Source organism: Tympanuchus pallidicinctus, unplaced genomic scaffold (genome assembly GCF_026119805.1).
Source record: "Tympanuchus pallidicinctus isolate F22 unplaced genomic scaffold, pur_lepc_1.0 scaffold34, whole genome shotgun sequence".
Classification (NCBI taxonomy): domain Eukaryota; kingdom Metazoa; phylum Chordata; class Aves; order Galliformes; family Phasianidae; genus Tympanuchus; species Tympanuchus pallidicinctus.
This window is the reverse complement of record NW_026294752.1, coordinates 2,543,549-2,568,730: the sequence shown is the minus strand read 5'-3', so window position 1 is coordinate 2,568,730 and position 25,182 is coordinate 2,543,549. Positions and strand designations below refer to the sequence as shown.

Sequence of the window (25,182 nt, the reverse complement as noted above, 5' to 3'; positions counted from 1 at the left end):
AACTCTTGACTGCTACATTTTAATGCTGACTAAGCTAAAGGCTGGACTTTTACAGTCAGGCCAGAGAAGATAGCTTTTGTCTTGCAGCATTATAATACCAGCCCCCATACCAATTTGAAGACAATGGAGTGTATTGCCAGTCTTGACTGGACTGTCCAACCCACCCACTGCATAGTCTGAATGTGGCACCTTCTGACTTCCATTTGTTTGGGTCAATGAACGATGAACTATGAGGGCAGTGTTTTCCTAGAACAAAACAGTTGTGAAACAGTGGATTTCTCTGCTGGTGAGGATTTTTACAAGCATGGCATGCAGGCTCTTGTTCATCACTGGCAAAAATGTATAGCTAGTGGTGGTGACAATGTTGAAAAATAGTGTTTTGTAGTTGAGAACTTACTCTATCAGTTTTTTTGTGCTTTTGGTATGTGTTGTAGTTACATGGAAATCAATAGGAGGTGTTACTTTTGGAGTGACCTACATCTATTCAGGATATCAGCAGTGAGAGTTGCATTGTAGATGTCAAAGTGTATATATGATTGCACTTACAGCTTTTTACCTTGAAGCTGTCTAGCTACAGTATGACTTGAAAAATAAAACCTAACAGTGGGCATTTAAAAGAAAGTAATTTAATTGCAAGTCCAAAGAGTAGTTCCATGAAAGGAATAATAACAGAAAGCTCTTTTTTTGTGGGTAGCTTTTCACAGATATTAAGCAGTGACAGTGTGAAGAAACCACTGAGGTCTGTGTTTTTGCTCCAGCATGATGCTAACATTTCTGCCAAGTAATTGCTATTAAGGATATCTGGGAATAGATCTTCTTCTTAATCCAGATTATTTTTTCCCCTCCCCAAATTTAAAATGTGATTATCTCCATGGTTTAATCTAATAGCTAGTTTTAGTTAGTGAAAAATAAGAACAGAGAGAGAAAGAATGGGAAGGATAACAATTTCTCTGCTTCTCAGTTTGAAAGCAGACTGGTAGAGTAATAGCAGGAATGCTCAGTGGAGCATGTGAGAGTTGCAGTGCCCAGCCCAAGGTGTTTTTCTGCTACTATAGGCAACCAAACACTTCTGCATAATAGCAACACTCTTTCTAAACTGTATTATTAATCATTTGAAAAATTGCATATCTAGGGAAGGGGAGTGCAGAGTGTTTTTTTTCTCCCCTCTGAAGCATCTATAATTAAGAGTCCTTGCTCAGGTGAAATTACTAGAGGTTCCAGGAGTTTTCATCATTCTTCCCATTCATTTATAGCTACTTTTACAATTTAACTGACATTTCTTTTGATTGATCTCTGAGATCAGAAGTGATGTAACTGGCATCTGTGAATCTTTTTGCTTCAGTGCAAATTAGTTGTCAGATAGCATCTCCAGGTTGGTGTTCCTGGTCTCTCTTGGAATCAGTGTTAGCTCTAGATTGGAGTAGGTTTCCAGCCCATTACCTGTATATGTGTTTCTCTCTGCCTGGAAGCCACTTATTTCACTATACTCACTGGCTCCAAGTTGCCTGTCTGTCAGGGACAGCACATATGTATTACTCTGGTGTGTAGAGCTGGCGGCCAGCTGAGGAGATGATGAAAGGAAGTTATGGGACTTAAGTACTGTAGCTGCTTCTGTTTTGATGGTTTGTGCAATGTATAGGCCAGTATAGTGTCTAGAGAAGATGCTTTATCTCACCCTACTGTTCTTGTCTGATGCAGGCTGTTGCAGCTGCAAAGGACAGTCATAAGCATGGATGCTGAACTTCCAGATGAGCTGCTTTATGGCAGAGCTGGTTACCTGTATGCCTTGCTCTACCTGAATACAGAAATTGCTTCAGACACTGTTCCGCAGTCCATTATCAAAGAGGTAGGACTTTTTTTCTCTCCTCAATGCCACAGTGTATGGCAGAAGAAGGTGATGACAGTTACTTCAAGTGGGATACAGGTACTACAGAGCATTAATGGGTAATAAAGAAGGAATATTGGCTCACCCCTTCCAACAACCTGTGACTGCTCAAGAGAAGTATGGTCTCTATCTGAAAGATGCTACTTCTTCAGCTGTTAACCCATAAATGAGGGTGAGGAGGAGTGGATCCAGGCTCCACCCCTTTAGCCCTGCCTTCTCACCTGATGCTCAGCCATTGCTTCAGGCTGTGACCTGGCAGTTCCACTGCACAGAATACTTGTGCAATTGGACTGGAATCATTCCTCATGTAATTCAAGGGATTAGGAGCATGAGGCTGGAGGCAACTACAAACTCAGTCTCTTTCCCTGCTGCCTGGCTGGGATTGAAACGGAAGCTAACGTGGCAGGTCTGCAGGTAGCTATGGAAATGGATCTGCTGTGAAACTGGGCTTGGAGCAGTTGAGGGTGAGAAATCGTTATGGAAAACCTGGAAAACCTTAGGAAAGAAGTGTGATGATGGAGAATTCAGTGGGGAACGTGCATGTCTTCTTCAGATACCAGAACCAGAGAAGGCAGGCCTGGAAAAAACTGACGAGAAGTTTTTAAGATTCAGTTTCTCTTATAAATCTAAGTGATTCTGTCACTGAGGCAGAAACTTCCTTCTTACCTCAATAGTCAGGTCCAAAGGAATATCATGGTCATTCTGTTTATTGTGGCATATATTCAGTGTGATTCTAGTCACGACAAAACTCTCTGAATCAAAGCAAATGAGATGGAAGAGATGTGTTTTCTTTCTTAGGTAACAGATGCCATTATTGAATCAGGGAAAAACTTCTCGAAGGAGGAACGTAAAACAGAGCGTTGTCCTCTGTTATATCAGTGGCACAGGAAGCAGTACGTTGGAGCGGCCCACGGCGTGGCTGGGATCTATTACATGCTAATGCAGGTAAGAGTGTCTTCCGTGGGCTGGGATGAAACGCCAGTGATGTCTTGTTTTGCATCAGAAGATCTCCATTTCAGGTTTCAAGCATGCACAGTGCAGTGTTGTGGTAGGTCAGGGATTCAGAATTAGGAGTTAGACCCTGCAGCAAAGAACAGCACTAAAAAAGGCCCCAGTGGCAGAAGAAAACTGTGGCTCGTCTATCCTTGCATTGGTGTGAATTAAGCCTTGCCTCTCAGCATCAAGGCTTCTCTAATGCTCCTGTTAGACCTCCGTCTGGGGGACTCATTTATTCTGCAGTTTACTCCAGGATGTCAACATTGTGTTGTGCTTGCATGGCAAGACCTATGTCCTTGCCCCGGAGTACACGAGGTATTTGTGAGTGTGTGTGGGTTGCAGTTGAGAGCATCAACATTCTGAAATTTTCTATCCTCAAGAAAGAGAGTCAGGTACTCATCCTCATGTTTACTTTTTCTGATACTTGCAGTTAGGCAAGCTAAATATTCATTTAGCTCAGCATCCATCACTCTTCAGTTTTTGCTATTTTTCAGTGAGTGATCACTGTCTCCTGTCCTTCATGTCCTTTTTTTCTTCTGTGACTTATTTTTTTCCTACTGTATTGAAGTTTAAGGAAAATTGTCCTTAATCACATATTCAGTATGTTTTTATTAATTTATGCTCTTCCTTTTCTGCCTCTCTTCTCTCTCTGCCCCCCAAAAATCTGATGTTCCTGATTGTGTTTCTGACCCCTGCTCTTCTCTTCATGTTTTACTGAGATACCTCTCTTTTGTATACCTGTATATCGTACTTAAATCCCTTCTTCCCCCTGCTTTTATATCCTCAAATAGTATTATGTTTTTCAAGACAGACCTGTATGTCTGTTCTTTTGTTGTACAGTCTGGAAGTAGATCCTGTATGTTTCATTACAGAAGTTGGCCATAAAGCTGCAGAATCTGTATCATACAATTTTCTGGTTTTGAAAGATGCTGCCTGTCTATGCATCATCGTAAATGGTAATTTTCTGATCGGCTTATGGAAAATGACTGTCCTTCAGGCAAGTGGAAGGAATGTACATCCTCACCTCTCAGCCTAAAGATCTGTACAGATGCTCTTCGCAAAAGTGACTGAGGTAGCATTAACTGTTGCTACTGCTCAGCCATTCCTCTTTTGCAAAAGATGCTGTGACTTTTCTGCGCCTGCTTCAGATCAGCTCACGCCACTTCTACCAGTAGTTCATGCTAAAGCAGCAGACTTTGATGTGGAAGTGGCTGATGCTCTGCTGCCTGGGGTCTTTTGTACAGTGGACATCTGCTGATGCCTCGGGATGCTCTAATTTACTGTGTCCTTATCTTCACTTCCTGCTGTCCTTGATGGTTTCTTGGTGGTTCACCCTTTCCAGCTATCTCATCTTACCTGACTTCCCTTTTTTTTCACTAGGTTTTCTGAGAAACATCCATTTCTTTAAAGAAGTCTTTTTAAAGACTCCGTCCTTTATTTGCTATTCAAAGTCTGATACCACAAATGCAGTGTGTTCTTGTTTAAGTTCTACTCTATCTACATGGTAAAATCATAAATGTCTTTTCCTTTACATCTAATTGCTGTTTTTAAGAATTACCACAAAGCCATTGTTTATGCAGCATTAGATTACTGCCTTTTCACTGTACATTAAACATTGTGAGTCATACAGAGTTGAGTCATCTGCTGCAGATGAAGATGACGTGTCAAAGTCCGTCCTTCCCCCCATCCCTCCTACTCCATGTGAGGAAAATTTGTCTGTATATTCAGCAAAAAAGTCATTATATGATTTGCTGGGTGGTTGTTTGGTAACAGAGAAAGCATCCAAATTAGCACCTGAGATACAAAGACTACCAATTACTGCTTCTGTGTAATATCTTTGTGAGGGAATGTGTCTAGGATCTTCTTATAGACAACTACAGTGAGCGTAAGGGCTCAGCAGTGGTAAGTAATCCAGGAGGCAGAGGAGGTGATTCTATAGCTGGGAAATCTCCAGCTCCTTCACTGATGCTGAGACAAAAATATCTATTTGAGTATCTGTCCTCTTGGCTAGATAATGAGGACACATATCAGTAGGTTACTTTTTTGCTATTGGCAGTTAGGTGCCAGGAACCTCAGCAGTTCAGGAGAAAGGGACTTGCTTGTGCATAGATCTTCGTAGAAGCATAAGGTGAGAAGGTATGTAAAGAATTCTGTTCTTGTGACAGTCATAAGCTCACTTAAACCCTGCTCTGTGCTTGCCTTGAACAGCTCAAAACTGAATAGCACTTATTGCTGGTGCCTGTCTTACCTTTTGCTGCAGGATTCCAATATGAAATCAGAATCCTGAAACAAAGATTTTATGAGACCTTCCATACTCTGGGCTTATTAACTCCACGGTGTTCTTAATGAGTAGCTGATCTATATTCAGGTGTCCTTGCACTCAGAAAAGGACAGAAGAGGAATTTGCTCTAGTGATATGGTGGGCAGGAGTCCAGCATAGCTTTCCTAACTGAGGTTAAGTAGAGATTATTTCAGGTTACTAAGAATATAGATACTTAAAGTCATGTAGCTGTAGGACTGTGAATGATAGCAGCATTCTTAGCCCTTGAATGCGAATGTGCTGGTAGGAAACAGTAAAATTATATGACATAATCAGCAAAGACAAGTCATTTATAACCAAAATAGACCAGTTATTAGCTTCTGTAGACTCCCACAGTTGTTCCACCAGTTGCTAGAACTCATTAAATTATCCAGGCTGTGTAAAAATAGAGAGCTTTGTTATGAAAATACTGTGAAGTGGGCCGGTAGAGGAAGGAATATCAACTAAGAACAGCTACAGACCAACAGACACTGAGGAAGTGCAGTTTGATGGATACATTTGCCTTTTGGGAAGGATGTAAACTAAATGAAAGAAATAGATTATTCTGAATCCTTCTTTCCTAAGGATGAATGCGTAGAAAAAAGATACTTAATTGCTTTGAGAAGTAGCTGTTGCTTCTGACATTAGAGATGCAGTTTTATAATCCATAGCTTCATGGAGTTCTGTTTGCAATGGAAAACTTCAACCTTAATAAATGTTTGTCAGGTTTGTCCACGTTAGTTATTTTTAAAATGGATAACCCACTGTGTTTTAAGTAAGCATTATAAGCAACTAATCTATAAAACTGTCTTCTTCCTGTGAGCACTCTTTCAGTAATAAGATATAAATAGAAGCATCTTGCGTTCTGTTCTCAGTTCTTCTGTAGTCTTTCTGTGTCACCTCAAGTAAGACAGGTAACAACTTGGTGTCCCAGTTTCTTTATGTTTGTTGTAACACTCTCTTTGTAAGGATATTGTGAACAGACACTAATTAAATCTGCCTGAAGTGACAAAAGATTTTGGATCAAGGGCGTATATGTAGAGTAATGGAAAATAGGGCACATAATTGTTGATACCCAATTTATTACTACTTTGATTTTGGTTTTTTTTTCTGTGTTGTCTTTAGCCAATTGCAAATGTGGATCAGGAGACCTTGACAGAGTTGGTGAAGCCAAGCATTGACTATGTGCGCCATAAAAAATTCAGATCTGGGAATTACCCATCGTCATTGAGCAATGAGACTGACAGATTGGTTCACTGGTGCCATGGTGCCCCTGGAGTCATCCACATGCTCATGCAAGCTTATAAGGTGAATCATTCTGTGTTTGTATAAACCCTTTTTTTTCCTTTTTTTTTTTTTTTTTTCAGAAGGACCTGTACGTAGGCCTGTTGGATTCTAAGCCTTGTGTTTTAAGTCTTTCTGGATCTAGGCTTTCAAATGAGAACCCTGGGCTAGGCACCTAAATATCTCAAAATTCTATGTACGAATGTTTGTAAAGAAGTAATAAATAAAATTGCTTCTTGGGATGTGAGTTGTTAATAGACTTGAGGCTTTCTTGAAAAAGTGCCAACGTAGTTCAGCAGCTTGATATCAGAATCCTGGTTCTGAGCAGTTCTGGCCTAAGTTATTTTAATCTTCATCCCAAGCATTTTAAGAATTATGTTGGTTTTTAAAAATGTAGGTTCATGTGTTTTGCTAAAGAATGTCTTTCTGAATTACTCCATTATTTTGTGACGGTACTTCAGAACTTAATGTCAGAACAAAGATGCCAGGCCCATTCTAGGGCATAAATATAACTCCCTAGGTATCATGAGTCTCCTACTTGCTCCTTTCCATCCTTAACTAGATTGGCTATCTTGCTTGTGTTGTGCGCTTCTGATCTGCATGACTTTTGAAAGTGTGCCATTCAATTAAATTTATGCAAATTTATTTCTGCATTTGACAGCCCTCTTTGGCAGATTCCTTGGTTGGCTTTTGGGTAAGCTGATAAAAAGCAGGTTTTGTTTATGGAATAATTACTTCCGCTGCTACCTGTGAAATGTGAACTCTTACAGCACTGCTAAATGCAGCAGCAGTCACATTTGCTTTTGCTCTGGACTGTAGTAGGAGGCTGGCTTATCACTGCAGACCTTTCCAAGATGAGAGAGGAATAGGACCAAGTTCTGCTTAGCAGTTTTCCTTTGTCCTCTTTTTCTGTGACAAAGTGATGCTTTTTCTCTTTTATCTGCTCTTTGAAAGATTAAGAAAAATTGGAGTATGTTGTGCTGGCTGTGCTTTCACATCAAGCACTGGGACTTCTGATAACAGACAGCAGCATTAATCCTGGAAATCAAATGCTTTTGCCAGACCTTCATTTGAAATGTTACTACTGAGTAGCTGACAGACCTGATCAGAAAGGGAGATCTTCTTTATCAAGGTTATGGATTTACTAGAAACACTTAACATTCAAGATCTTACATTAATAAATAGCATCTTTGCAGAGGATGCCATCTGCAAAAAAACATCTGCAGCAGTGTATAAATTATTCTTCTTTCTTTGTCTTGTTAATCTATTGTGTGACTCAGGCACAGGAGAAGAGAGTGTTATGTAGATGGAAGTCTGTGGTGCTGTTCAGCTAAGCTGCTGAACAAAGAAATGCACTTCAGTATATTTTGTAAATCTGATCCTTTGCCCAAATTGGCTTTACCTCTTGATTCATGCAGGTACTAACCAAGGTAATGGAGTGCTTCTACTTCTGCTTGAGATAGAGAAGAGAGCCCTGTTCTTTGCAAAGTGATACTCTTGCATTTTTTGGTATGGAGTTGAAAGCAGGCAGTGAATAACCAGTGAGAATTACTCAGAAGCATGAGAACCTAGCTATTCAGGACCAAATTTGATGCCCAGTGTAGTTGCATTTCTTGGAGACAAGAATTATGTTTCTCTACTTCAAATCAGATAATGTAGTGATTTGGGACTGGGGGAGGGGAGTATAAGAGGATCATGTACCCTTCAAATTGATTTCAGCCTGTGGAACCAATGGCCATGAACTTGTGAGTTTTTTCTTTGGGATCCTCATTTCAGATACGAAAGCATTAACACTTTCCTTTTTCCATGCAGGAAAAAAGAAGCGACTTAGAAGAAAGGCAAGTCTGTGATGGATGGAGTCTTAAAATTCAAAAATAAACTGTATATGAAAAACTCCACCCCTACAGCAAAGCATTTTCCAGGTGCATCATCCTTTTGTTTTTGTTAATAGTGCTATTTATATGTTTGTTTTTGTTCCACAGACTTTTAAAGAGGACAAGTACTTGAAAGATGCTATGGAGTGTAGTGATGTCATCTGGCAAAGAGGTTTATTGAGAAAAGGCTACGGGATCTGCCATGGTACTGCTGGCAATGGCTACTCCTTCTTGTCTCTCTATAACCTAACTCAGGACAAAAAGTACCTCTACCGAGCTTGCAAGGTGAGCTTTCTACATCCCAACAAAATTACTGTTCCTTTTCCTGCATTTCATTTCATGTAATTTTCCTTTCATTTCTATGTGGTAAATAGAGTGATCAAACTAAGTTACTGACTGTTGCCTTTGAAGCTAACTCAGTGGGACAAGAGCATAGCATCACGTATTCCTCTTAACTAATGCCTTGACTAGACAATTTCAACTCTGCTTATGTGGACACTTATGTCTTAATATGTAGACTGAAAAAAATACCCTAAATTTTTTACACCACTTTGCTGTGGTGTAAATGTCTGAAAATTAGCTTGCCTGAACAATAAGAGATGAATGTTATGTGGCGCTAATTATTCCCTTGAGAGCTCTACTGTCATCCTCAGCTCCTCAAGCGATGCTGTTTGTAGTCTTTTGTAATTATTTGTTTTCAGACTAGTGTCTGGGGCTTTCAGAGCTCTGAATTGCAGTTATTTAACTGCTCATTTAGATTTTTTTCATTAATACAAATTGTAGAGAAAGACATGCTCAGAATTTTTCTGCCAATCTAGTTTCTGCTGTCAACTGCTATGAGCTCTGATTATGCTAGCAATTCTCAAAGAAGAAAGCTTTTTTTGCCCCTATTTCTTGATCTCAGAAGAGCTTTTTGTTTCGTTTTCTACTTAATTTACTGATACTGAATTTCATATTGCATATATAGCTATTTAATAGAGGTTTATTTAAAGGTAGTACAATGGGGAGATTTGATGAGTTGCATCTTGGGCTCTTATAGGTGAGCCACATTGAAAGCTACTGCTTTCATTTCTACTGTCAGCCTGTCCTCCACCAGCAGAGCTTTAATAAGTTGATATTTGTGTCATCTTATATTCACCTATGTACCAGCCATGAGGTCACCTGTACACATCCTAGAAAACACAATAAACCCCTAACACTGCCATGGTAAATATGTGACAGTATTTGTGGACTCATCCACTGCTGAAGTGTGAGCTACACTACTGAGCATGCATGGCTCTCAGCACAGTTTCTGTGTCTTCCTGTCATTCACTGCTGTATATTTTCAGGGAGCTCTGTGCAGTGCTGCCAGTATCTGTTGCTCTGCATTTCTTGACCAGGGGAGCCCTGTAGTTCTATGATGCTTTGTTTTGTTGGGGTTCTGGGTTTTTGTTTTGTTTGTTGGGTTTTTTTAGATTCAGGACAGAGCTTCCAAGGTCTGAATAGCTCTTTCTTGATGACTGTATTTATGATGATTTTTTTCCTAAGACTTGGGAGAAAATAAATAAAGCTATTAATGGCAGTTGGAGATTTAGTATTCTAAGTCAGTGTATGGAAGTGGAAGAAAACAAAAATGCAGTTAACAGCTCTTTAAGTCCTTAGGAACTGGATGAGCACTGAGACAGATAAGAACTGGTGTTATATTAGAAAATTTCTGACTTAGAAACTGTTTGTATCTGTTCTTGCAGTATTTCTTCACTGGTTTGTTGCACAGTTTATTTAAAAACTGGGAATTAAGTACAGCCCATCTAATTATGTTGTTGCAAAGTTGAAACTCCCACTGTGGAAATACATGTCTTAAAGAATAATTGCATCCTTGTCACGAATGAAGTGGGATTAATTAGTCTTGTACCGTGTTGTGTCTCTGCTTACACTATTTTACATTTAGTACCTGTGAAAATGTCTTCCCATGCAGGTTTCAAACTTGCATTTAACGATCTTAAATTCAAAATTAATCAATAAATACATTTTATGTTTCCCACAGTTTGCTGAATGGTGTTTGGAATATGGTGCACATGGATGTCGTATTCCTGACCGTCCTTATTCTCTTTTTGAAGGTAAAGTGGTTGTATTGCAAATAGTATTGTATTGTACAGGATAGAAGGGCTACCTTGCAGTTTTGGGACATGCTTGGGAGTTCGGAAATATTTTCCTAGAGCTTTATATGTTTTCTTTATTTGTAACTTTTTTTCTACACTGTATCTCATCGCTAAGTTTTAAAACACAGTAGCAAGAAATCACAGATAAAGTAGGATATAAAACAGTGCTGCTGTTCTGAGAGCAGTGAGCCTAATGTGCCACCTATCACAAGTAAGTGAAATTACAGCACACAAAGCAGGTTTATTTTACAAGTAAACCAACCCCAGGCATAAACACAAGAGAGCAGTAGTTGTATGCATCTCTTACAAATACAGAGTTATTGTGTCGATGTTTATGGGGAAGAAAGGACAGCGTTCTTATCCCTGGGGGATCCCTTGTAGGCATTTGTAGAAGGAAGAGGCAGACAGACAGTATGTAGTAAAAGAGCTTTGATACTTGATGTGGAGCAATGCCAACAGTAGTCAGGATGATTTCTGCTTCAGTGTTGATGCACATTTTATTGCATTTTTTTAATGTGATTTTTTTTTAAAGACCTCCTTGTGTCAAATTTTAGGAAAAAAAAATACTAATTTTCCTGCTGCCACCTTCATGAACAAAGAATGAAGGGGTGTATCACGGGAGCAATAAAATTGCACCTTTGCTTTTGGACTCAGGAAGTGATCAATGAGAGTTGCTCAAAATGTGAGAGATGGTCCAAACTGGGATTTACTTTTTCTTAACTGAAGTAGCACTGAGATTGTGCTGCTAAGAACAGTAGCAGAGATAAGTCTGTTTCTGCCTTTGAGCTTTTCAAGCGGAAGTTAGTTTCCTAGGCAGATACAATAAACTTGCCTTTCTAGAAGTTGTATGTTTACTCAAAAAAGATTTAGCGAGGTGCTAGATTGCTTTTGCTGTCAACAGTGATATTTCGATGTCCCAAGATGCAAAAAATCTGTCTCCTTGCTTTGTAGGTATGGCTGGAGCTATTCACTTCCTCTCAGATATTTCAGTACCAGAAACTTCCCGGTTTCCAGCGTTTGAACTTGGACCTCAGAGGAGAGAAGACAAAATGGAACAGGACAGCTAAAGGGTTCTTTGGAAAGTAAACACATGCCAAAAGAGATGAGACTGTTTAGTGCCTCTGATATAGAGCCAACATAACCCTAAGCTGATTGATGGATAAACCGTTTCTCACTTCTCCTGCCCCAAGGGACATGAAGTCCTTAGAGCATGAATTGAGAGAAGCTACATTTAAGTTCTGTTAAAGTGACACCTTCACATGCAGAACGAGAGAAGTCAAATTTGAACTTTCTCTCTTTCATTGTATTTGTCTTCTTCAGGTCTTTGACATGACCTGCATGTTTATTGGTGTTGTCTGTTGATTCGAGTCTGTTGTTGTTAGCAAAGAGCTGTTCTCTGTGTGAAGCTCTGTCCTGTACCTTCATGCATGACCTGTAACAACAGTGTTGCTTTCTGCAGTGTGGTTAGCCTGAGAGCTCCACTTTATGCCAGAGAGTTCACTGTAAGCGAGTACTCAGCTTCACTAGTGAGCTGACAACTTCAAAAAGAGATGGAAAACATGCTTTTCTTCATTGCTTTCTACATTTTTCTCCTCTACAGTCCCTAGGTCATGGAGATCAGCCTTGCCTGATGAATTGGTATGAGGCCTTCTCAGTTTTCAGGAGTGTATCAGGTTAGATGTGGCCTGTGGCCTGACTTTTCTTTTGCTGTTTTAGGAGCTTTTTTTTTTTTGAGAGAGAAAGAAAGAGAGAGAGAGAGAGAGAGAGAGAGAAGCCTCCTGTTTCCAACAAGAGGGACAGTGTAACTACGCTTTTCCACTGTGGTTCATGGATTTGTAGTAAATCTCTCTTCAACAGCACATAGCATACAGTTGAAGTCAGCACTGTATCTCATGCTGGAAAATCAGGATGACTATTACTACTGACTCAAGAAGGTGGATTGTTCCAGGCCCTTCCCTCCCTCTCCTTACCCCATTGCATTTATCCCATGCTGTGTGACAGAAGTGATAAATACCAGCTGCTTGTGGAGGCTGCAGAAGATCAGTAAGCAATATATATGCCATTGCTAAGAGCTGTAATATTTTGTCTTAAAATCAAGACAGAAAAAGCATTTTCTCCTTAGTTTTTGACTGAGTTGTTAGTGCTTTGCTTCCCCCTGCTGTGCGGTGGAGTTGTGGAGTATTGAGTCTTCTCTCAGCTGTCAAAGTGTAAGTTCTGCCTCTGTGTGCTCATACAGGGTTGTTTGTCTGGGAGAAGTGGAACATACTCTTAAGTAGGTACATCTACAACGTATTCCTGTTTTCCAGATAAAGAAGTATGCATGCTATTTGAGAAGGGTAAGAGTGGCATTCTCTCATTTGCTCAAATTCTGTTGTCATCCTCACCTTCCTCACAGGCCTTGTTGTGTTCTGCCATCTCAGGTGCTTATTTTAACCAGTACCTTACATCAGGTGAAAGTGTGACAGGTGGCTGGGACTCTGACCTTTCAGGTGCCCATTGGGATATCTGCAACCATGGGCAACTGCTGAATCCTCAGCGTTTGTGGTCAGACTTGGAAATGCATGCCTGTACCTGCGTAAAACAGGCAGCAAGAGGCTTCCCTGAACATTGACCTGTCTGTTGCCAAATCCATTGGGGTGCTAATGTTTTCTGGATTCAGTTCTGCTAGGCAATAGCAGCAGTGCCAGTGCTGAGAGAGCTTAATGTCTGCTGATTTGTCAGTTAAGACTGGGAGCAGTGAGAGAGACTTTTACGCTTCTCTGAGAGTAGATCTGCTCGGGGCACTGGGCCCAGATGCAACTGTGCAGCCAGGCAAGAGGGAAGATTCTGAAAAGCAGCAGGGAGGAGGGTACTGCGTGGCAAACAGCTGTGGTGAAGTGACCCTGGTCAAAGAGGCGGAAAGCAGTGGGGTCAGTGAGGGATGGGGAGCTGCTCGCAGGAGGCAGTGTGCAGAATGTACCAGCTCAAGTGAAATGCTTTGCTGCAGCGTTCATGCTGAAGTAGAACTCTGTATTTTTTCTGTCATTGTATGGTTTACTGCCTGTAATCCAGGGAGAAAACTAGCTCACAGTGAAGCCTGACAGAAAGCCTAGCAAAAGAAGACGTGGAGGTTAAAAAAAAAAAAAAAAAAGAAGAAAAACACTACCTGATCCTCTGTTTCACATCCATTCCCACCCCTTCCTTCTCCTTCGTGTCCTCTACGCCTGTAAAGTGCATGAGGTGGGCTAATGGGTGGGATGCATTCCTCTGCCAGGTCTGCAGGAGCTCCTGCAAACGCAGCACAGAAGCCACCCACCTTCCTGGCAGATCCAGGCCTGTCTTTCATGACCAACAAGCTGGGGGCGACAGGGAAAGGCTTTTTCATTCATTTGTTGGGAGCCTTCTTGGCTGCTCTGCTTGGGATGGCACCTGTGGAATATGGTGATTTTGGCTGGCTGGTATTCAGGGAGAATTGAAATTACTGGCTTGTTTAAAAAATGTGGGTGCACACGCATGAACTGCTTAACAGTGAGTAGAGACCAGAGGTGCATGATTGCCACAGTCAATGGAGTGAGCACGTCCTCTGTGTGCTCCTGCACTGCAGCTCTGCTGTGGGGTTAGGCCCAGCACCAGGTTCTCTGCAGAATGATCTTGGAATTGAGCAAGGCTGGAAATGTGGTATATCACAGAAGGTCTGCGAGTGTCTGTGCTTTGTCTTCCTCACATGGCTCTCACTGCAGCTCCTCCTTTTGTATGTTACACTGTGTGATATCCAGGCAGCTGTTACAAAGTGTATTGTGGGAAGGGGTGGAAAAAATACATTTTAACAAGACACCATTTTCAGAAATCTCATTGAACTACAATGTGGGAAATCGCTAAATATTCCCTGTTTTGCTTTGTCCATGTGTAGTCGTCCATCTGTTGCAAAAAGCCGTAGTGTTAAAAATGGAGATGTTCTTTGGGCAGAAAAAAGAGGAAAAAATGCTGATGTGTTGTTCTTTGGCTTTATTAGTAAAGATCAAGTTATGTGGTGGTAATCTGTGTGCAGTTCTTTTGTGTGTTGTATGATTTCCTTCCCTTCCACAGTGGTCACTGGGAGCGGTTCTCTGCTCAGATTGCTGAGCTGCTTCCAATTTCAGAGTCCTGCAGGATGAAACAGTGGCCGAAGTATGGGCAGATCTCTTCTTAACCTTCACTTTTTTCTTCTTCTTTACTCAGTTTTACTGAGCTTTTCCCTTTGGTCAGGTCCTCTTGGTCAGTTTGCAGCTCGAACTGTATTTAGGACTGGGTGGTTTTTAAGAACAAATATATGAAATATCTGTCTTGCTGACAGCTTTAAGAAAGCTTGACATTTTCCCTTAGCAAGGACTTAACAGAATTAAACTAAGTATTCTGCAAGTATTTCTACTTTCACAAAGCCAATTCACGACCCTCTGCTACCGAGAGCAGCTACTGCTGCTTCCTCCCCCTCCTTATTTAATAGGCTCTAGGTACAAACCTGAAGACAATCTAAAAACACTTTCATCCATCTTATGGCAGCTGTTGCCAGGTAAATGTGGTGGGACTTCCTAATGCAGCGAGTCATGGGTTCAAAGTGCTGTTTTCAGGCAGGAAGAACTGAGGTGTGTGAGGGCAGAAGCAGGAGGGCTGCCTGCTGCAGCACAGGCTATGGCTGAGCAGCACTGCCTGAGCCCTGTGCTGGTGCGGTGCTCAACAAAGCAGCCACTTTCTCCTAGTGGCATTGCATTGGCATTTTCCTATTTGTTTCACGTTATTTACAGGGGCAGGAGTTCTGTCTGCACCCAGTAGAGCAGCTGCAGTTTGCCAGGAGCATCAGTGACCTGTGTTCAACCACTGCTGCTCCTCCACAGATGTAAATGTGAAAGTAAAAAGAAGTACTTAGCGCTGCTCACCAGTTCTATAAACCATATGTAACATTTCAGTTCGGAAGTCCCTGTGATGCTCTTTCCTCAAGCTTTTATTATCACCTAATCGTAAGAGAGACGTGTCAGGAAAATGAATACCACATTCCAGGTTCTAAGAATTTTTTTGTTTGACTTCCAAAAATTCCGTTATTCCAAAGAGATGTAAAAATGTCCCCTATCTTTTTTCAGAGGTTCTGCTCCACTAAATTGTTTAGTATTTTAAAGAGATTATTTATAATTTCTTCATTTATCATTGGTGCTGTTAGAAAAATAAATTCAAAGCTATTTAAAGAGGAAGAAGTTAAGATTTCTACTCTGTTTTCATAGAATTACAGAACGTTTTAGGTTGAAAGCATCCATACAGTTCCAACCCCTGTGCTCCGGACGGGGTGCCAACCACCAAATCAGACACTAGAACCAACTGGGCCTTCAACGCCTCCAGGGAGGGGACATCCACAATTCCTTTGGGCAGCCTATTCCTGCACATCACCACCCTCTTAGTGAACCATTTCCCCTGACATCTAACATAAATCTCCCTTCTTTTAGTGTAAAACCATTTCCTCTGGCCTCATCACTTCTACTAGTGTGGAAGGTTTATTTCTCCTCCTGTTTATAAGCTTTTAAATATTGAAAGGCCACAGTGAGGTCTCCCTGCAGGCTTCTTCAGGATTTTCCTTCTCTTCCTCTCCTCCTCCCTTTTTCCTTTTAACTTCAGCAACATATGTTTCTTTCCCATTTAAAATGTATTTTTTCTTATACGAGTGTTTTGGCTTGATTTATAACCAAAGTAGTTAAAGGAAACAGGTTACCAGTTTCATTAAAGAAGAACTGTTAGGAACACTTCTTCCAAGATATATATACTATTGCATCTGTAAAACCTTGATCCTTATACAGCCGTTAGCTGATTTTTCTCAGTAAAAGTCCTTTGATCCTGCTCTTTTTCTATTAAGTAATAATGCTACCTGCTACTGGAAGTTTAGTTTCGGACATGCAGAATGTAATTAAGAAACTTCACATAATCTCTTTGGAAAAAAAAAAAAGGTAGATTAGCATTTCACATATTTTCCTTTTAAGAATATATTTTAACAGACAGTAGCAGGATTCCGAAAGAATGTCTTTCTACATTTTGAAGACTTGTGAATGTCAGCAGGAAATTAAGCTGGATTCTGAGTAACACTAGCAAGCTGCTAATGTGCAGGATGTGTGTCTGGAACTACCTGGGCATACTGTAAGGAAAAAGATGGGAATAAAGGAAAGGTTCATCTGGAATCTGTGGGATTCCAGCCTTTACACTTTTTCTTTCATAGAACTTACTGCAAAAAAAAAAAAAAAAAGAGCTGCAGGATCAGGCTCCCATGGCCTCTTCTTCCCTCAGAATGTTCGTGTTCTGGGAGAGGATGAAGTAGTTTTAGAACACTAGTATAATGTACGTAAGTATGGTGTGTATCTGATGTGTTCATAACATCCTCTTGTTGCACTAACTCTTTGTAGAGAACTAGGTACAATCTGATGTTAGGCAATTCACTGTTTCTTTTTCCCACTTGGGCTCTTGCAGGGCCCAACTGACAACACCTGGGTTGGAGAGGGATAAAAAAATAGAATACCACTCATGGTTACAGGGGGTACAGGCAGAGGTCTGACGAGTAAAAAATCTACTGAAAACCCAGGCGTTACAGTGGATGCCATACTAAATGAGAGCCAGCACCATGCTCACCTCATGAATAAGGCAGACCATACCATTGGTGCTGGTGAGTCTGCCCCTGGATTTCTGTGTCCAAATTTGGGGCCTCTCATTTCAGAATGGTTGCTGATAAACTAGTGTGGATCCAAAGAGCTGCCAGGATAACAGCGTGTAAGGGAGAAGGAAGGAGCTGGGCTGGTTCAGTCCAGCAGAGGCGGCTGAGGGGAAGTTTCACAGCATCACACCTGCTGGTGGGAAGCTCATCAGCAGCAATGCACGGTCGTGTAAGATGGTCTAGCCCAAGGCTATACCAAGCAAATACCAAGCAAGCTTTTTGTTTGTTTGCTAAAACATTAAAAAGAGAGAGCAACAAAGCCATAAAACCAGCAGGACGTCCGACCTTGTTGTGAAACTAATGCACTGTCTGGTTCAGTGGCAGTGGCTGCCACTCTTAGTGAGTTCTCAAGGTGTTCATCAGAGATTTTTGATGAAATTTTACTTTCCCCGTGCTTCATTCTTAGGAAAAATTGCTAAGAAATGTATGTACTGCCAAAAGCAATTATATTAATAAAACATGACTTGAAGCAGAGGTTGTTTCTTTCTTGTCCGAGAGGGTTTATGAAGGTCTGGAAAAGAGACACAATCAGATCAGTGAGTGGAGTATCTGATTGTAACTCTATACATTCCATTTGAAAACTTGCAGGTGTATTTATGTCAGCAGAAAGCGGAGGTCACAACTGCAGCAAAATGGCACGGTGCAGGGTGAGCACAGGCTGAGCTAGGGGCCTCGTGTGTTCCTGTCCAAAGTCAGCTCTTAGTGCCATGAGGTGGTGCATTTAGCAACCCAAAACAGAGCTCAAGCTGCCTGCACACCTATCTTTGGATAAAGATTGGACCAAGAAATGACTGGGATGATACTCAAGAAATGTGCTAACTCCCATCCTGGGAGCAGCACCTACATGCAACACAACCCACTTCTCCAGTCAAGCAGCACTGATGAGCAAGATGAGCAAGTTTGTGGCATTGCTCCCTCCATACTCCAAGTAACAGAGCTTCACAGCTCAACACTGATGTGCTGTGGTTCTACAGGAAGCACTTCTGCTATGTGATGTGGAGGCTCCTACCAGTTAACTCATGGAAGTTAAAAATAACACCAACAAGCAGGGATTGTCCAGGTGATGCAGAGCACGAGCCAGCAACCTGGAAACTCAAATGAAAACAGTACCAAAAATGAGACCAGGCCTGTGGCCATGTCTAAGAAATTGTGTTTGCTCATCCTTCAGGAGGAAATGTGGTGACTGCGTACCTGGAGGCACGAGCTCTTGCCACTGCTTATGCCCTGGTGCAGTCCCACAGGAGGAAGGCTAGCAGAGCCCAGCCACCATTCAAATCCTTTGCAGTACTTCACTGAGGCAGACTGCTACAGCAGTCCAGACTTCACCAACAAGCCTCAGGATGGGCATACTCCCTGCTCAGCCTTCAGCACACCCAGGGCTCTCCTCACTTGAAGCGCTTCCCACACCAGCACAACATGCCAGGTGTAATGAGTTAACTACCAGCGACACCTATTCTCTGGGAGATGTTTCACTGGAGGTTTTCCTGCCAACAGGGACTAGGACCCTCCCACAAGGGCCAAAGCAACACACCTGCCACCCAGCCTCTGTTGGCAGAGGGAGAAGAAACCAGAGAATGCCACAGAAAAACGAGTGTATAAAGCTGCCTGCCACAAAGAATTTCACAGCTGTGAAGAATGAACATTGGCTCTGTCCTCCTTTGTGCACAGGAGATCACAATTTTAACTCCACTCATTAACAAAAAGAACTTCAAACAAACGCCTCAGTAAAGAGCGAAGAAGATGATCAGAGGTACAGCACCATCCAAACTTACTTTAATAAAATCACAGAATCATAGAATCACAAGGTTGGAAAGGACCTACAAGATCATCTAGTCCAAGCGTCCTTCCATCACCATTATTACCACAAGCTACTAAACCATATCTGCATCTTCTACAAAGAATCCTCTCCTACGAAGAAAGGCTGAGGGAGCTCAGTTTGTTCAGTCTGGAGAAGGCTCTGAGGAGATCTCACTGCAGCCTTCCAGTAACGAAAGGGAGCTTATATGCAGGAGGGAGAGAGATTGACTTTTTACATGAGCCATTGTGACTGGACAAGTGGTTTTGAACTAAAAGGGGGGAAATTTCGGTTTGATGTTAGGAAGAAGTTTTTTACTCGGAGAGTGGTGAGGCACTAGAACCGGTTGCCTGGAGATGTTGTGAGTACACCATCCCTGGAGGTTCAAGGCCAGGTTGGATGAGATCTTGGGCAACCTAATCTAGTGGCTGGCAACCCTGCCCACAGCAGAGAGGATGGAAGTGGGTTGTCTTTAAGCTCCCTTCCAATTCAAACCATTTTGTGATTCTATGAAAAAAAAAAAAAAAAAAAAAAAAAAAAGAAAACCTGTCCAAGTTTTACAAGCAATAAAAGCCTGAGACTGTAGAAATACCAAGAAAGCCCATCCTCTAGTCCACCAACCCAGCTTTGAAAAACGTGAATACTTGAATACTTTCATACTGGTGATAAGACCTCGACCAAATTTAGAGGACATCTCTTTTCTTTTTTCCTCACACTTTTTTTTTTTTGCACATCAGATTAAGGAATTTCTTAAGCACAAGTTCCAAAGAGTTATCTATTTGTCCTAGAGAGGAGAGCATTTCACAGATGTGTCACCCAGAGGCGACAGCTCTACTTTGTACTCTTTGTGGCAGCAGCAAGACCGTAATCAAAAGTATTATTTATCAGTGACAAAATTACCATCAATTTCAAAGGGAGCAAACTTGGAAATGTGCTCCCACTCCCTCTTAGTGTAGCTGCTCTCTAATTTAATGAAGAAAACTCTATGTATTTCAGTATTTCTAACCATTTAGTCTAGAGGCACGAGCACAAGTCATTCTGAGATTATAGCACTTGCCTCTCACCACTGATATTTAGGTCATCATCCGTTTCATTCAATCTCACTGCTGGCAAAGCAAGCGTAGCCAGGATGAAGCTCACATAGGCAGAGTCCAGCTTCTGGCCAAGAAACACTCAGCTCACGGTCCTCCACTTTCAAGTGCACCATTTAAAGCACTGAATCCCCATTCCTAGGGGCACTTGGCAAAGCTTCTTCCATGATCCAGTGAACATCGGTGTCCCAGCCACTCAGCGACTTCTATCACAGAGCCTCTGTGGTGTGCATCAGAACTGAGTTTTACAAGAAAACCGTAAGCAAAAAAGATAGGGCTACCATTTCTGGTAAAAGACCTTTTCTATTTTTACCCTCTTTCTCTGTAATTTTCCCTAAGTGAAGACATTTCCTCCATTTTAGGAGAATGCACATCAATCTGGGGTGGCACAAGGAACTGCTACCGGTTGTCTGCCACAATGTAATTACAACTGTGCGTCAAACAAACAATAAATAAAGAGAAAGACATACAGGTTTTAAATATAGATTTCCATTAAAAGCATTACAAAGACAACTTATTTCATTTTAAAGACAAAGAAAAAATCCACTTCTACTGCAAAAAAATCACCCCTTTGCAAGGAAATTTAATGAGGAAAGGTGCAAGATAGGAAGGGAGAGAGGACATGGAAAGCTAGCAAATGTTCAAAGGGGCAGATGCCCACCATCCTGGTTGTTTTGCAATGGCACCTTCTTCTCCCAGAGTCAGGTCAGAGCCACAAAGTCCTCATGTGGAGGATTTCACCACCTGCTCATATGGAGGAGGTGGTGTGTTGCAGTAGGAAGGTGGAGGAGGGTAAACCGGGTTTCCTTGGGGGGAATTGGGCTGGACATGGAAAGCCATCGCCATGGGATTCATCACAGGTCCGCCTGGGTCTGTGTAATATGGCACTCCAGGTTGCTGTGACCCTGAAATAACAAGAGAGAAAAGGCATCAACAACAGCAGCAGGTAGAAGCCACATTCCTAGAGGGCTGAAGAAAGTGTGCCTGTGCTCTGCACACTCAGAGAACTCTTCTCCACATGTTCATAGGAGTAAGGACAGGTAACTAAATTCCTCCCATCCCAGTGCAGGACCACCTTCACTTACTGAGATTTCACCAAAACGTTTCAGTTTTGCATGCTGTAGAAATAACTTAGCGAAACAACAACCAAATACCAGTTGAAAAAAACCAAATACCCTGCTCTGCTCTCCAGACAGAAGAACTGCTGCAATACAGAAAGGAGAGGCTTGAGATCCCAGATGGACTGCAGCTCCTGACTGAGGTGGAAAGTCTTCTCAGACAAAAAGGACATCACAAAGTGTTCTGTAGCATACTGTTCCTGTACATCAGAATACATCTCAAACAGAACATTTCCCTTTAAGGAGGAATATGGCCACAGAGTAAACTGTACTGAATGAGTTCTTTGCTTCAGTCTTCACTGGTGGCCAGGATTACAGTATTTCTCATGTCCCTGAGCCCTGCATCCCTAAATCTCCAGGTGGGGACCAGGGTGGTAAATCCCTCCCTACTGTGAGGGCAGAGGAAGTCCAAGACCCCCTGATGAGACTGAATGTGTACAAGTCTATGGGCTGAATGGCTGCATCCCAGGGCTCTGAAGGAGCTGGCTGAGGTGTTTCCTGAGCCGCTCTCCATCATATCTGAAAAGTCGCGGTTGTCAGGTGAGGACCTGGATGACTGCAGGAAGGGTCACGTCACTCCCATTTACAAGAAATGGAGCAAGGAGGACCCGGGGAACTACAGGCCAGTGAGTCTCACCTCTGTGCCTAGGAAGATCATGGAACAGATCCTCCTGGATGACATGCTCGATCACATGAGGAATGAGCGTGTGATCCAAGATAGCCAGCACGGCTTCACCAGGGGAAGATCATGCTTGACCAATCTGGTGGCCTTCTGTGATGGAGTGACAGCAGTGGTGGACAAGGGAAAGGCAACCGATGTCATTTAGCTGGACTTGAGCAAGGCCTTTGACATGGTCCCTCACCACATCCTTATCTCCAAATTGGAGGGGTGTGGATTTGATGGCTGGACCACCTGATGGATAAGGAATTGGATAAAAGGCCGCAGACAGAGAGTGGTCATCAACGGCTCTGTGTCCAGGTGCAGGCCGGTAACGAGCGGCGTCCCCCAGGGCTCTGTGTTGGGACCGGTGCTCTTCAGCATCTTCATCAGTGACAGCAATGGTGGAATTGGGTGCACCCTCAGCAATTTGCTGACAACACCAAGCTGAGTGGAAGGAAGGGATGCCATGCAGAGGGACCTCCACAAGCTATAAAGGTGGGCAGGGTGAACCTGATGAGGTTCAGCACAGCAAAGTACAGAGTTTTGCATTTGGGCTGGAGGAATCTCAGGCATCCATACAGACTGGAAGGAGCGGTCCTTGAGAGCAGCCCTGCAGAGAAGGACCTGGGGGTCCTGATGGATGAAAAGCTTAACATAAGCCAGCAGTGTGCATTGCAGCTCAGAAAGCAAATGGGATCCTGGGGCTCCATCAGAAGAGGAGTGGCAGCAGGGACAGGGAGGTGATCGTCCCCCTCTGCTCTGCCTTGTGAGGCCCCATCTGCAGCGCTGTGTCCAGGCCTGGAGCCCCCAGAACAAGAAAGACAGGGAGCTGTTGGAGAGGGTCCAGAGGAGAGCCACAGAGATGATCAGGGTGCTGGAGCACCTCCTCTACGAGGACAGGCTGAGGGAGCTGGGCTTGTTCAGCCTGGAGAAGAGAAGGCTGAGGGGTGACCTCATGGCAGCCTTCAGTCCCTAAAGGGAGCCTACAAACAGGAGGGGAGTCAATTCTTGGAAAGAGCAGGACAAGGGAAAATGGTTTTAAGTTGAGGGAGGGAAGATTTAGGTTGGATATCAGGGAGAAGTTCTTCACAGAGAGAGTGGTGAGGTGCTGGAACAGCTGCCCAGAGAGGCTGTGGATGCCCTGTCCATCCCTGGAGGTGTTCAAGGCCAGGTTGGATGGGGCCCTGGGGGCTGCTGTGAAATGTGGAGGTTGGTGGCCCTGCCTATGGCAGAGGGTTGGAGATTCGTGATCCTTGAGGCCCCTTCCAACCTGGGCCATTCTGTGATTCTGTAAACAAAGCAAAAATCTAAGTTGAAATCAATTATTGCTGGCTAACAAAGTGGGACAAGATTGCTCAGCACAGATTAAATGTTTTTAAGTTAAAAGAAGGGAAATTTAAGTTTGATGTCAGAAAGAAGTGGTAAGGCAGAGGGTGGTAAGGCACTGGGACAGATTGCCCAGAGAAGCTCTGGATGCCCCATCCTTGAAGGTGTTCAAAGCCAGGTTGGATCAGATCTTGGGCAACTTAAACTAGTGGCTGACAGCCCTGCCCACGGCAAAGGGGCTGGAAGTGGGTGTGAGGTCCCTTCCAAATCAAACCATTCTGTGATTCCACGAATGTGGAAAACATCCAGGATTGCTGTGAGACTGATAAAATTTCAGCTAAACAAAGTAGAAGAAAAATTGGTAGGCTCAGCTCAGGTGCCAGTAATAACAGTTCAGCAGTAATAACAGCTTGGAAATAGGTGGAGCATGCAGTTTACCTAAGTGTTATATTGTGCTTATTTTATACTTGTCCACAAATTATATTCTGCGAGGTGTTATGAAAAACTAAAATGATGTCCTGAAATTAAATCTGCTTCACCAATTCACCAAACCAGCCAATGACACTCCTTGTTTACTTAATCTTGGAGCTATTTTTCAGGCTTAGGAATATCCTCCAGTTAGTTCAGCTCTCTCCCATCCCTCCACTGCTGAAAACTCTCACTCTATGGAGAAATGTGTGAAATGAGAAAAAAAAAGCTGAATGGATGCTGCAGGATCCTTAGGAAAAAAAAAAACAACAAAAAACAACTTGGGATTTTTTTTTTATATAAAAGAGTGAGTGGAGTCTTAGTTTGTAACATTTTTATTCACTTAGAGCTGTGACAGAGAGGGAGAAATGCATGTCTATGAGCACATGCTTAAGAATGTGCTCTTAAGAAAAGAGCATGTTATAAACAGCATTCCAAAGTCTGCACTCTGCATGCAGGTGTCCAACTGCAGGCATGATGGAGGAAAGAGCCTGAATGCTCCAGTCTCTGTACCATGCTTGTCACAGCTCACCGGAATGGCTTTTACGATAGTTTTCTGTGCAGGTTGTCTAGTATGGCATGGAGATATAATGGTTTAGAAAACAATTCTTTCAAGAGAAGTCTGAAGCACCACATTTTCAGCGGGATCTCCTCTTCAAAGAAAAATATTGCCTTTTACTTACACTTCCAAAGCAGTGTAAAACTAGAACAAATCACCAGTTCATAAAAACTTGTCAGAAAAGGTAGTTACCCTCTGGCTTCAGCACTCTTTAATCCGTCTTGTGACGAAAGGACAGCCCAGGGGGAGAAATGTCAGTATACCAACTTTGCCTGCCTATGTGTGTTTTCATGGATGAGCACTAGCAGAGGCGTGTGCCATCAGCAGCGTGGTGATAAGCATCTCATTTTGGCCTTCCTGGGATGGGGAAGAGACAAATACCCAATTGCCCACTCAGATATGATCCCAATGCCTCACGTATTTCAACTAGAGACAGATGGATTTTAAGTGCTCCCCCAAGGTGCCAACATCTCCTTACAGGTGAGTCTTATTTTGCAGGATTCTCCCAAGTGGGACTCTAACACCTAAGTCTAAGAAATAAGAAACTTAAAACAGTATTGCCAGAGGAATCATCACTATGTGGATCCTCCTGATGCTCGCAGCCATGATGGACCAGCAATCAGACTAACAAAGGGTGAAGGGCAACTATATCTCAGAAAAAACAGCACAGAATATGAAAGACAAATGGAAGAACAGTGTTTGGCTTTCCTTCCCCTCTGTCAAATTTCACCAACTATATTTAATGATACTTAGAGCTCTCTTTTCCAAATTCCTCACATGGAGGAGATATCACTGTTGATTTTGGGTATTCATCATTTCATCTGCACTGCAAAGTGAGCGTTCACTATCCTCCTTCCATTTACGGGGACACTATTGTGAAGATACTAGGAACCACAACAGAAGTCCTGCTATTCTGGGTCTCATACATACTGTTGTGCACTGCTGCTGTACGGTACCATTTGGAAGGCAGAACTTCACTCATCACAGG

The 25,182-nt window shown here is 42.5% G+C and overlaps 2 protein-coding genes across 9 annotated transcripts in view; one reads left to right on the top strand and one right to left on the bottom strand.

Annotated features, from left to right (window-relative positions):
- Window positions 1-12,224, top strand: part of LANCL2 (LanC like glutathione S-transferase 2) — a 28,540-nt gene extending 16,316 nt beyond the window's left edge. For both annotated transcript variants that reach the window (XM_052699010.1, XM_052699011.1), the window contains exons 4-9: window positions 1,699-1,846; window positions 2,684-2,830; window positions 6,306-6,488; window positions 8,447-8,623; window positions 10,362-10,434; window positions 11,428-12,224. In XM_052699010.1, coding sequence (XP_052554970.1) covers window positions 1,699-1,846; window positions 2,684-2,830; window positions 6,306-6,488; window positions 8,447-8,623; window positions 10,362-10,434; window positions 11,428-11,543 — 844 coding nt within the window. In that variant the 3' untranslated portion in view covers window positions 11,544-12,224. The remainder of the gene's footprint in view (window positions 1-1,698; window positions 1,847-2,683; window positions 2,831-6,305; window positions 6,489-8,446; window positions 8,624-10,361; window positions 10,435-11,427) is intronic.
- An 8,305-nt stretch (window positions 12,225-20,529) lies between these two features.
- The window catches only part of VOPP1 (VOPP1 WW domain binding protein), a 63,843-nt gene continuing 59,190 nt past the window's right edge, over window positions 20,530-25,182 (bottom strand). For all 7 annotated transcript variants that reach the window (XM_052699022.1, XM_052699023.1, XM_052699025.1 and 4 more), the window contains one exon: window positions 20,530-20,967. In XM_052699022.1, the coding sequence (XP_052554982.1) occupies window positions 20,786-20,967 (182 nt within the window). In that variant the 3' untranslated portion in view covers window positions 20,530-20,785. The remainder of the gene's footprint in view (window positions 20,968-25,182) is intronic.